The sequence below is a fragment of the Salmo salar genome, chromosome ssa15, assembly GCF_905237065.1.
Source record: "Salmo salar chromosome ssa15, Ssal_v3.1, whole genome shotgun sequence".
NCBI lineage: Eukaryota > Metazoa > Chordata > Actinopteri > Salmoniformes > Salmonidae > Salmo > Salmo salar.
In genome coordinates this window covers 79,910,917-79,924,667 of record NC_059456.1, presented here as the reverse complement: position 1 = coordinate 79,924,667, position 13,751 = coordinate 79,910,917, and the positions used below count along the sequence as shown (strand labels likewise).

Sequence of the window (13,751 nt, the reverse complement as noted above, 5' to 3'; positions counted from 1 at the left end):
CCCATGGAATATCTCTAGCAAATCCCTTCACCAATCTAACCAGTCTAGTAGGGGAAACACCTACCATTCGTGATGCTGATCTGTTTTGCTTCGACTGCAGGGGTATTATTGCCCTCTGACGGGATAGTGGTTTGGGATTTGAGATAGGGACAGGGACAATAAGAGATTTTATCAAATTAAGGGACAGGGACAATAAGAGATTTTATCAAATTAAGAGACAAAAACAATCAAATCACTAAAAAGAATGAGCAACAGAAACAACACAAACAGGGAATGGATAAAAATGAGTGAATGAGACCTCAGGAGCAGTAAATAAGTAAACCATTGCATCATATCTTTCTGTGGTCTACATTGTGAAGTTTGGTCCTAACCAGAGGCTTCCACGTCTGTGTAACCCCATCTCCATCTTGCTCTCCCTCTTTCCATTCAATTATTGATCGCTCTGCAGACTGCTATGCTTTTACTGGATATAATTATTAAACAGCTAGCTAGCTACCACTCTCTTCATATCAAGGAGAGGGAGACAGAGAGGAAAGTCTCTGCCCATGTACTGTAAATATACACTGTACAGCTCAGTGATGCTCTCTCTGCTCTCTCTTTCTCAGCAGAAGTAACATCCGGTCTTAAATGACTCAGCTAAATGGAGCATCATTTCAACACACCTATTGAAACTGCCAATGCATGATTTATTTTCATTTTTATTTATTTATTTGATACATACATGTCTCTGTGTATATACAGTATAAGAAACAGACATTGCAAGTCTATCATATGTAAATACATCCGTGTACAGTATATATCCATATTAAGCATCCCTGCTATATGTGTTGAGATTCAAATGTAGGCTACTATATTTGCTTTTATACCAATGATAACAACATCTTAAGGACATTACACCTTCAGCATGTCTTATTATCTTACCTTTCTTGTCTTTCTTCTCCTCCTCTTGATCACCCTCTCCAGCCCCCAGTAGAGTGAAGATGATTCCAGTTTGAGAGTTGATCCCCACAGCAGTAACCAGCATCTTTCCAGAGCCTTCCATCACATGAGTTCCTAAGGGGACACAAAGATATAATTCATAAATAGGCATGGAAATAACTCACAGTTATCAACACTATATTAAACAGAGTACCTTTATATATATGGCACCTAAAACAGAAGAGAAAATGTCCATAAATATTGTTTGTATGCTATTCAAAGATTGTTATTGCAGAAAAATCATGTTTATTTCTAGGATGTACTGAACAAAAATATAAATGTAACATGCAACAAGTTCAAAGATTTTACTGAGTTACAGTTCATATGATGTCACAGGCATCGTAGTGAGCAGACCAAGGTGCAGCGTGTTTAGTGCTCATTCCAAATGCTTTAATGAGTAACACTTACAAAATAACAAAAAACAACCAATAGTTCCGTCAGGTACAATAACTAAACGGGAAAAACCACCCACAAAACCCAAAGGAAAACAGGCTGCCTAAGTATGGCTTCCAATCAGAGACAACAAAAGACACCTGCCGCTGATTGGAAACCATACTCCGCCAAACATGGAAAACGAAACATAGAAATGGAAAACTAGAACAAATTCCCCTAGAACCAAAAAACCCCAAAACACACAAAACAACCCCCCTGCCACGCCCTGACCATTCTACTATGGCAAATGACCCTTTTCACTGGTCAGGACGTCGCCAGAGACCCCGGGCTGAGGGGCGTCGCCGGAGGCCCCGGGCTGAGGGGCGTCGCCGGAGGCCCCGGGCTGAGGAGCGTCGCCGGAGGCCCCGGGCTGAGGAGCGTCGCCGGAGGCCCCGGGCTGAGGAGCGTCGCCGGAGGCTCCGGACTGAGGAGTGTCGCCGGAGGCTCTGGACTGAGGACGTTTGCTGCAGGCTCCGTGCCATGGATCATCACTACTGGTTCCGCGCCATGGATCATCACTGGAGGCTTTGTGCCATGGATCATCACTGGAGGCTCTGGGCCATGGATCATCACTGGAGGCTTCGTGCCATGGATCATCACTGGAGGCTCTGTGCCATGGATCATCACTGGAGGCTCTGGGCCATGCATTATCACTGGAGGCTTCGTGCCATGGATTAACCCTACAGGCTCCGGGCCATGGATCATCACTGGAGTCTTCATGCCATGGATTATCGCTGGAGGCTTCGGACTGTTGATCATTACTGGAGGCTTCCTACGGGAGCTGGAACCGGTCTCACCAGACTGGGGAGACGCACAGGAGACTGGGTACGCAGAACAGGCACAGGGCACACTGGGCCGTGGAGGCGCACCGGAGGTCTGGAGCTCAGGGCTGGCACACCCGTCCTGGCTGGATGGTCACTGTAGCCCGGCACGGCTACAGTGATTTTTTTACATCCTAGAAATAAACATGATTTTTCTACAATAACAATCTTTGAATAGCATACAAACAATATTTATGGACATTTTCTCTTCTGTTTTAGGTGCCATATATATAAAGGTACTCTGTTTAATATAGTGTTGATAACTGGCACAGGGCGAACTGGGCTATGCTGGGGAATGAGGGCTGCCATGCGTAGAGCAGGCGCAGGATAAACTGGGCCGAGGAAACGCACTGGAGCCCAGATGCGTTGAGCCGGCGCACTTCTTCCTGGCTGCCGGCCAACTCTCGCCTGGCAACGCTGCGGGGCCCGTACCGACCACACCGGACTGTGCGTGCGGATGGGCGAGATAGTGCGCATCACACCGTAATGCATTTCTCGCCCCTCTGCACGCCCGCTCCGCAGTGCCCTTTCCGCCAGTACCATTTCCCGGAATCTCGCATCGAACTCAGCGCTTGACTCCTTAACTGGCTCCGGCTTGCTCCACGGCTCTCTCCTATACGCCCGGGAAGTTAGGTCAGGGCTCCCCCTGACCTAGCCAAACTACCCGTATGCCCCCCCCCCCAACATTTTTTGGGGCTGCCTCTCAGCCTCCTCTTGCCGTCCCAGCCGTTCCTCCCAGTAACGCCGTTCCGCCTTCGCTGCCTCTATCTCCTCCAGCGGGCGGCGATACTCTCCCGGCCTTGTCCACGGTCCTGCCCAATCCATGATTTCCTCCCAGGTCCATGACTCGACGTACCTCCTCCCACGTTGCTTGGTCTTCTTATGGTGGGTGGTCCTGTCACAAGGCGTTGTAGTGAGCAGACCAAGGTGCAGCGTGTTTAGTGCTCATTCCAAATGCTTTAATGAGTAACACTTACAAAATAACAAAAAACGACCAACAGTTCCATCAGGTACAATAACTAAACGGAAAACAACCACCCACAAAACCCAAAGGAAAACAGGCTGCCTAAGTATGGCTTCCAATCAGAGACAACGAAAGACACCTGCCTCTGATTGGAAACCATACTCGGCCAAACATTGAAAACGAAACATAGAAATGGAAAACTAGAACAAATTCCCCTAGAACCAAAAAATCCCAAAACACACAAAACAACCCCCCTGCCACGCCCTGACCATTCTACTATGGCAAATTACCCGTTTCACTGGTCAGGACGTGACATATGAGGAAATCAGTCAATTGAAAAATAAATTAATTAGGCCCTAATCTATGGATTTCACATGACTGGGAATACAGATATGTATTTCCAGATACCTCACAGATACCTTTAAAAAAAATGGGCCTCAGAATGGACCTCAGGATCGCATCACGGTATGTCTGTGCATACCATAAGACCACAGCCACCATGGGGCACTTCGTTCACAACGTTGACATCAGCAAACCACTTACCCACACGACGCCATGGTCTGCAGTTGTGAGACCGGTTAGACGTACAGTGCCTTCAGAAAGTATTCACACTCCTGGACTTTTTCCACATTTTGTTGTCTTACAGCCTGAATTTAAAATGGATTAAATTGAGATTTTGTGTCACTGGCCTACACACAATACCCCATAATGTCAAAGTGTAATTATGTTTTTGAAATGTTTTTATGAATTAAAAATTAAAAACTGAAATGTATTGAGTCAATAAGTATTCATCCCCTTTGTTATGTCAAGACAAAATAAGTTCAGGAGTAAAAATTTGCTTAACAAGTCACATAATAAGTTGCATGGACTCACTCTGTGTGCAATAGTAGTGTTTATCAAGATTTTTTAATGACTACCTCATCTCTGTACCCCACACATACAATTATCTGGATTTCAAACACAGATTAAACCACAAAGACAAGGGAGGTTTTCCAATGCCTCGCGAAGAAGGGCACCAAATTGATGGATGGGTAAAAATAAAAAAAGCTGACATTGAATATCCCTTTGAGCATGGTAAAGTTATTAATTACACTTTAGATGGTGTATCAATACATAGAGTCACTACAAACATACAGGAGTCCTTCTGAACTCAGTTTCCGGAGAGGACGGAAACCGCTCAGTGATTTTACTATGAGGCCAATGGTGACTTTAAAACAGTTAGTGTTTAATGGCTGCGATAGGAGAAAACTGTGCATGGATCAACAACATTGTAGTTACTCCACAATACTAACCTAATTGACAGAGTGAAAGGAAAGAAGCCTGTACAGAATAAAAATATTCCAAAATATGCATCCTGTTTGCAACAGCAAAATCCTAGAGGAAAATCTAGTTCAGTCTGCTTTCCACCAGACACTGGGATATGAATTCACCTTTCAGCAGGACAATAACCTAAAACACAAAACCAAATATACACTGGAGTTGCTTACCAAGACGACATTGAATGTTTCTGAGTGGCCTAGTTACAGTGTAGACTTACGTCGGCGTGAAAATCTATGTCAAGACTTAAAAATGTCTGTCTAGCAATGGTCAACAACCAACTTGACAAATTATAATGTGCAAATATTGTACAATCCGGGTGTCAAAGCTCTTAGAGACTTACCCACAAAGACTCACATCTGTAATCAATGCCAAAGGTGAATCTAACATGTATCTACTCAGGGGTGTAAATACTTATGTAAATTGATGTCTCTGTATTTCATTTTCAATACATTTGCAAACATTTCAAAAAACATGTTTTGAATTTGTCATTATGGGGTATTGTGTGTAGATGGTGGAGAAAACCAATCTATTTAATCAATTTTGAATTCAAGCTGTAACAGAACAAAATGTGGAATAAGTCAAGGGGTATGAATACTTTCTGAAGGCCCTGTACTGCCAAATTCTCAAAAACAACGTTGGATGCGGCTTATGGTAGAGAAATTAACATTAAATGATATGGCAACAGCTCTGGTGGACATTCCTGCAGTCAGCATGCCAATTGCACGCTCCCTTAAAACTTGAGACATATGTGGCATTGTGTTGTGTGACACATTTTAGAGTGGCCTTTTATTGTCCCTAGCACAAGGGGCACCTGTGTAATGATTATGCTGTTTAATCAGCTTCTTGATATGCCACACCTGTCAGGTGGATGGATTATCTTGACAAATGAGAAATGCTCACTAACAGGGATGTAAACAAATTTGTGCACAGCATTTGAGAGAAATAAACTTTTTGTGCGTATGGAAAATTCAGGGGATCTTTTATTTCAGCTCATGAAACATGGGACCAACACTTTACATGTTGCGTTTATATTTTTGTTTAGTGTAGATATAGTGGACGACTAAGTTAACATTACACAGTGATGTCATCTTCCCTAAGACCTAAAAGCCAACTCTCATTCCTGGAGTGACAAACTAGCTTCTTGCACTAGAGTTTTGCATGGTTGGCTTGAGTGAGGTGTGCTGTTGGGAACGCAGGTTCGAATCCAGGGTCAATGCAGAATTACACTCAACAATCTGTGGCTACTGTAGTTTGTCTTTTTTAATCACTGTGTAAGGTCACGTTCCTCTGTTTTTCCTACTGACCGGTGATCTAATTACTTTTGTACAGCAGAGCTTCATTATGTTCCCATTAATTAAACTACTCGACCACAAGAGACCAGGAGTTGTTTAATAACACTGTTCACATACCCTAATACCAGGGAGAGGAATAGCCCTCTGTGAGAAAGAACAATCAGTAATAGTGCAGAATACTGCTAAATATGTTTGATGTTTGTGAATGTTTAAATATGCAATGGCTTGAGACTGTTATGAATATGTGCACTAAATCACAGCATGTAGATGGTCAGAGCAGGTAAAGCTAATGTATTTCAACTGGAACTGATACATTCTCCTGCATTTACAGAGTTTGCAATCATCCAGTATGCTGTGGCCCAAACATCAAGTGATGTATGTAAGCGTGACAGGTACATACCGGGAAAAAAAACATCAATGCTAAGAAAATGGAATTGTCTATATTGCTTGATGAAATGACTGACCAATCGTATCATACATATTTCTTAACCTGCATCTGAAAACGTTCAATATTTGTTCTTCTGCTCCATTACAGCAATGTGGATGAGGCTGCTACACCATGATCACAATATCACACTCCTCTTTTAGATCTCTGCATAGGCCTGGCCGGGCAATGGACCTATGGAGTGAGTAGCAAAGTCCAGTTCCGAGTATCATTATTGGGAAAAGGATGAGAGAGGGTGTCCTGTGGGTCTAATGGATCTATGACCCGGTGCTCAGGAAGCTGACCAGGGGCTACAATCCGATTAGCCCTGTCAGGCTCCAGGGAACAGGGAGGAGTCACTCTCTTACTGGGAGAGGCAATGAGATTTCCCCTCTCTGCATTACAGCCAGCATACTGACACATTAGACAGGCCATTCACTCAGGCAGCTCATCAGTCAGACGTAGGCACGTACAAGAAACAAAAGAACACGCTTAAGGAAGCACCTAGAACACACACACACACACACACAGCACAGAGGCAAACACCCCTAGTATGGCCTCTGTCGCCCAACTGTAACATGACTACTGTATTATATGCAAACAACTCACCAGACAGCAACATAGGGTCCTTGTCAACAGACTTTTTTACATGGTCAGACTCTCCTGTCAGCGAGCTCTCATCGATCTTCAGGTCATTTCCCTGTATCAGTATCCCATCAGCAGGAAGGAGATCGCCTGTGTGGGAGCGGGATGCAGGAGGAGACATGGGACCAGAGACTTATAAGGATCTATAAGGAATTATAAAGATCCAAACATCGTTATAACTGCTTAATAAAAGTATACACAATACCAGATATGTTTAATTAATTATATGGTTGCTGTTATAAGGACCACAAATGCCACAAATGTGTTTTACACAGGTAGCTATGTAGATAGTCTAACCAGGTTTACTACACAGGTGACCTCTCCTGATCCTGGACTGACCGTATTTGATTTGGGCCACATCCCCGACCACCATTTCGGCCACGGGGATCTGGATGACGGTGCCGTTCCGCACCACGGCGAATCGCTGTTCCTGCTCGATGCGGCTCTGCAGTCCCCGGAACTGTTTCTCCTTGCTCCAGTCATTGAAGGCCGTCACCAGCACCACACAGACTACGGACAACAAGATGGCTGCGCCCTCGATCCAGCCAGCCTCCGCTTCGCCCTCATCCTCTGCACCGGACGCCACGTTCCCACACGCTGCAGAGAGAGAGGGAGAGAGAGAAACGGAAAGAAAGATGACAGAGAGAGACAGAGAAAGAGAGGGGGCAGAGAAATTAGGGAAGACAGAACTCCACTCACCTGATGAGTTACCTTAACTGATAGAACTGAAAACTTGGGTTAGCCCCCAGAGGTAATATCTAGGCATTAGCTCAGAGGGCTAATGCTTTCTTAAGGCATGCGGAAAGCCCAAGTTCAATACCTGGATAGTCAGTCAAACCTACCTTCGCTCTCCTCTCCGGGTGGTTGGTAGAAGGACAGTGCGAGGGAGATGATGGCAGCTATCTCCAGGATGATGAGAGTGACATCCTGTAGGGCCTCCCAGACCAGCTCCAGGAACGATTTGGCTTTCTTAGGAGGGATAAAGTTCTGGCCAAACACCTGGCCACGCTTCTCCAGGTCTGACGGGTTGTCTGACAGGCCTAGAGGAGAGGGAATACTGCTACTGACAATGGTGTACGGCATCCCATCATTCACCTCACTGGATTTAATGTAAAACGCTGCTAGAGGGCATTAGAGTCTGGCGTGAATTCAGTAGGTATAGGGGGTAGTTCTGTCAGGATGCCTACATAAGACTAAACATTTGTCAAATCGCAGGTCTCTGACATGAATCTGTTGAGTTTCAGTGCATCATGATTCACAAAGTCAGTGTGAAACACTTCATGATAGGTTCATATTAGAAACTGGCCTTGTGAAATACTGTTGTCATAAACAGTCATTACATTATATTGGACATGGTCATAAAACTTGAGAAAATGACAGGTAATGTTTCTTATAGCCTTGTGTAGGCATTATGACAGCGCTATCAAAATGTCTACAATAGAGCAGACAGAACACAGTATACGGCATCATTCAATTACTTCTGTAAATGTACATGTCAATAGACTCACTCACATGCATCATATGACAGAAATATACATGTTTGAGTGCTGGGTGCTCTCTTGGTGAAGTGAGATAGATGGGGTGTGAACAGCACAGATGGCTAAGTCAGTGTGTCTGCTTCTCTGTGGGGTGTGTGCTCTGGCAAGCACACTTAGGCAGACTGTCACACACTCCTCATGTCCTTCCCTGCCAAACGTCACCTGCTGCTACTGGCAACCCAGTCATCACTCTCTCTGTGTCTCTTTCTCTCCCTCTCTCTTTATCGGTTTCTTTTTCACACAATCCCATTTCGTCGGGTAGTCAAAATGTAGTCGCACCATAACCAGAGCTAGGCCTGCACCGCACACAGAACTCCATTTGACCTTGACCAAGTTCAGAAATTGTGTGAAACAGTCGGATGATAAAATCACACGTGAGTAGCGACATCTCAGGTTGAGGAGATATGCAAATGAATCATTTATCTGAATGGAAACTCTGTGAAAATTCCCCTTTTACTAATTCAGACAATATTCTTGCAGTTTCTATGGTAATGAAAGGTTCATGACAAATTCCTCTTGATCTCTCTAACAAGATGGTTCCGAAGACATGATCACTCTGTTTCTACCTCCTAGCCAACTTTGCAGTATTGACTATAATTTTTGGGGGGGTAATTTCTTATATTATTTCCTCGGAACGTTTATTTTATTATTACCTACTCCTGGAAAAAACTTTTGGATATTCGATGTATATATATTTATAGTCCGGTCTCTGACATTTAGATGTTTCTTGATTTCTTTATTTTTCTGGATTATGTGTGTATTGTTCTGTTTTATTATTGCAAGGTATTGCAGTACTGTTGGGAGCTAGAAAGCATTTCACTGCACCTGCGATTACATCAGCAAATCTGTGCACGTGACCAATAACATTTGATTTGATTATTGAAACATGTATTTCTATTGAATTATAAAACATTGTTTTGTAATCATTATAAAAGTTTGCAGATATTAGAGGTGTGTTGAATTGTAAAAACAGGAATATTTAAAATTGTTCTTAAAAAATGCAAATCCAAATGAGACTCCTTTGCTCTTTACTTAGTAATTTCCACTGAAGTAAATTGAAACTGAAACCGACATTAATTGGAAAGTTCCCATTCAACTCAACAGCATAAGCAAAAATCCCTGTTTAAGATGATATGGTGAAAAACAGTAAGGCACTTGTATCATTTAAGGTCATCTGATTTTTTTTTCAATTACATCATTTGAAACTATAGTAGTGAAAATAAAGTAATTATGCTGAAAACATGAAATGCTCTTATAGGTTTGAGCATCTCTCCTCGGGCTGATTTGATGTTTGCTGGAGGATGAATGAGAGGAGGTGTCTGTCTCTGCCTCACACCCACCAGATTGCTGATGCTTTTGTAGCTTAGCAACGACATGAAAGCATGTTCGGGCAGACTGGGTTGGGAATACAAAAATACAGATAGAAAACCAGACGGATGAGGACAGTACAAATGATGACATTGAGTAAAGTAGAAACCGTCTATGCAAACACGATGGCAGTGGCGCTATGACATACAATATCATCAACTGGTTCTTCATAAAAAATTCAGTTGATTTAACATATTGGTTTGAATTTGATTAGTAAGGTGGACTAATAATGTGCATCTTGTGTTACAAGTGAAGTATGTCACTCTGAGAGTGGTGTGTCTGAGTGAGACTCTCACCATCGGCTGGGGAGGTCTTCAGTCTCTGACAGAGGCCCTCTGTGTCCGTGTAGTTCTCCTGGATCTTCTGAATGGCTTCTGCACCCCTCAGCTCCATAAGGTCCCGCAGGTCCTCCAGGGTAGCCCCAAAGTCCCCTGCATGGTTGACCTCCATTCCCCCTCCACTACCTCGCTTCTTGGGTTTGAACTCCACCGAGCTATTGGCTAAGTCCCCCATGATAATGTGTGGTTATAGAAATGTGTTGATTCTTCAAAAAACAATGATTTTCTGATGGACTCCTTTAGTGCCTTGGCCAGGGTAGGAAGTGGGGTATGCTTGACTATGTGATTTTTAGATTAATGTTCCCCCATGCCACTCCCTCCTTTTCCCCTTCTATGATTCTCCATATCAAGGCATGTGTGGAAGAACATATGGAAATGTTTTTGTTGTGTGATTTGACGGTGGTTTATTCCACCAGAGACCTTAATCTGGTGTTTTTCACAACCCCAGAAGAGAAAAGGGCATCACACTAAATGATAGGGAGGATACCAATCCATAGAGACAGATATTTGTAAGGAGAGAAATAAAAAGAAGAGCTCAAACGTTTGAGTGTAAAGAGTAAGATGCTTCAGAAGGTGGAGTGTTGGATTCACCTAGAGGCTGGAGAAAAGGGGTTTTGTAGAGAATATTCTTTTATCATTCAAACCTATCTATAAATCAAATTGTGAGCATTTGCCAACAGAGAAAAAGAACTATTAGTCCCCTTAAAAGACTTTATAGTCAGGTCTCAAAATAACTCTCAGATTGTAAGGAATTGAGGGTCTTGGCAGGATGTCACCATGTCATGAAAATACGATCTATCATTTGCATCAAAGAGAATTCCTAATGACCCAATAGGAGTTGCTGGAATCCCACACCCCCTTCACTGGGAGAAGAAACAAACAAAACAAAAAAACAGACACCATAACTTATTTATAAGAGGACTATTGATTTGGAGTTTATTGATTTAGGGGGTTAAGGCCTCTCTGGCTTGAAACAACTTAACAGTGGGTTGGCTCTCTGATCATGGGGACATACGTAACCATCTTGAATGCTCATACTAAAAAAATTAAGGAGAAAGGCACTGGGATGAAAACACATGCAAATATACAATATCTTTATAAGACTGATACTGTTATTTATCTATGACTCCAAGTCACATCTTTGAATTGTGACTTCAAATAGTACAGTACATCATTACAGAGAAATCTTTACATTTCCTTATGATTTTATACTTCATAGTCAATGGTTTAAAGGCCTATGCAAATAATCCGATGGTGTGTATGGGATTTGCTGATTATTTTGGCCCTAATGAATTTGACAAGCTTTTAGCCTACTAATGCTACACTTTTCTAAACTTTGTATAATTATTTACGTTTGCATAATAACCTCCTATCTTAATCATCTTCAAACAGAGAATGTTATTCCCTCGATGCTATTCCATCCATACATGACACATTAGGCCTACTATATGCGCCCAGGAATCATCCAAATCCCAAGAACATTTTTAAGGTTAAACACAAACAGTAAACACATTTCCAGAATATATTTGTTCTCACAGTACCGCCTTCTGAATGAGCGTCGTCACGCTCTTATGGAAATAGCCAATCCATGTCTAGAATGGGTTTTACCAAGGCGACGCGCACAGCCATGATGCTCAGCCATGATGCTCAGGATACAGAGAGGATACTCTCCTCGGAGTGATGGGAGGGTAAAAGCACCTCCATCGTGGCACGAAGCATTATACTAAGATGTTCTTATATTTCCACAGTATCAAAGAGCGAATGGAAGCATAGCTGTTTATATATCATTCTTTTAAAAAGCATCCCTTTCCCTTGCAACACGGAGCATGTATTATTGTAGTAGTACATTGTCAAAATCCACCGTGCCCTTTACTTGTAACCTTCAGATATCAGTTGTTAACCTTGGTCTGCACAAAAATCTATTTTGTCAACGATATCCTTCCATTACGATAGAAATGCACACCAAAGCATGGAATTATACACCTTCTCTTAAATTCGGTTTCATTTTTATTTTCTAGAGGTGGAATGGGGTATGATGGGCCTAATATGAATAAGAACACATTTTCGAGGCAACAGATTTCAGAGGAATTGCAGCACATAGAAAAATACGATTGGAACATATTGATAGTGGGAAAACGATCAAATTCTGCCCGCGTGAATGTGCTACATTTAATACGTGAGCTGGCCTAGGCTACTGCAAGGTTAACACCGGATAGACACCGGCTTTGGTTTATTTGCAGAATAACTCATCTCTGTGGATTCGGACATAAATCATAGTAGTGACCGGTAGGCCTATACCCTATTCCCAGAATACGCCAAATCGGGATTTCAGATATTCCAGATGCCAGTGCTTCCCTACTAATGAATCATAATCTATTCCTGTTGCCCACAACATTAATGTAGCCTACCTAGATAACTGATAAATGTTTTATAGCATTTCATATTGATAAAGGTAATGTAGCCACTGTATGTTCAGTGTTGGATGCATGAATAGGCTACGTTTTATCTCATGGAGTAGTCAGTATTAGCCTACCAGTCCCATAATATATCAATAGCCTTCTAGCGAGAAAGGTATAATAATAATATAAATAAATAAATGGTGCACATCATCGACATTTTCACAGGTCATTCAAATATCACGAGGCATTTTGAGTCAATATTATCCTTAGCCTATCATAATAACAGAAGAACACCACTGAACGGAGTTAAAATACTCACCCGGCCATGTCCAAAGACGTCAACGGGGAGTTTAGAAAAACAGAAAATACAATGTTCTTGACGTTCAAATTCACTTCAAATCCGACAGAGAAAAAAACGTTTGAGGGATGTATACCGATGTGATGTCCCATCTGTTGTTTCAGCATATAAAAATGTAGAGCACAGAATTGTGCAGACGTCTAGGCCTATGTGGAATTCCTCTAATGCTGAAGAAAATGAAATGATACAGAGTAGACATTAGCGTGTTTGCATAAATGAATGGTTATGGACTGCAGGTAGCTATTTGATATTATTAGGCCTACTGTTCTTGTCGTTGTTCCCAATGTTTCTCGTTGTTGTTATTTTTTGTCTGAGAATACAGCATAAGCTCCAATGGGTAAGCAAGAATTTGGGTCTACATGCTGAAAAGATACCTCGCTAACCGCACTCGTCCTAAGGTGATGGCAACATTCAAATGGGCTGTTCTATGCGACGGGTAGGAAGGGGGAGGGGGAGGGGTGGATGGATGGATGGATGCTGCCACTGCCGAGCTTGACGCTCGTATCCCTCCCTGCAACCCCTCCGTTTGCACACCCTGACAGTAGTTAGACCAGAATATTGGTACTAGATTGACTGTCTGAGCCTTAGACAGTCATTGGAAAAACTAAATGTTTACAAATAAAATAACCATCAAATCATCATTATAATAAATTCAAATCAGAATGACTTCATCAATTCATGGAGGTAGATAGGCCTACAGTGCTTTCGGAAAGTATTCAGACCCCTTGACTTTTTTCACATTTTGTTACGTTACATCCTTATTCTAAAATTGATTACATCGTTTGTTGCATCAATCTACACACAATACCCCACAATGACAAAGTAAAAATATGTTTTTAGAATTTTTTGGTAATGTATTAAAAATGAACACTGA

The 13,751-nt window shown here is 42.3% G+C and overlaps 1 protein-coding gene across 13 annotated transcripts in view; it reads right to left on the bottom strand.

Annotated features, from left to right (window-relative positions):
- The window catches only part of LOC106572032 (plasma membrane calcium-transporting ATPase 3), a 34,073-nt gene extending 20,751 nt beyond the window's left edge, over positions 1–13,322 (bottom strand). For 8 of the 13 annotated variants that reach the window (XM_014145745.2, XM_014145748.2, XM_014145747.2 and 5 more), the window contains exons 1-6: positions 12,839–13,321; positions 10,079–10,718; positions 7,719–7,916; positions 7,216–7,473; positions 6,841–6,966; positions 922–1,053 (exon numbers count right to left, since the gene is read on the bottom strand). In XM_014145745.2, coding sequence (XP_014001220.1) covers positions 922–1,053; positions 6,841–6,966; positions 7,216–7,473; positions 7,719–7,916; positions 10,079–10,295 — 931 coding nt within the window. In that variant the 5' untranslated portion in view covers positions 10,296–10,718; positions 12,839–13,321. Of the gene's footprint in view, positions 1–64; positions 116–921; positions 1,054–6,840; positions 6,967–7,215; positions 7,474–7,718; positions 7,917–10,078; positions 10,984–12,838 lie in introns of all 13 variants that reach the window. The other 5 variants (XM_014145744.2, XM_014145746.2, XM_045696149.1 and 2 more) reach the window with 4 other exon arrangements.
- Between the last annotated feature and the right edge of the window lie 429 nt (positions 13,323–13,751).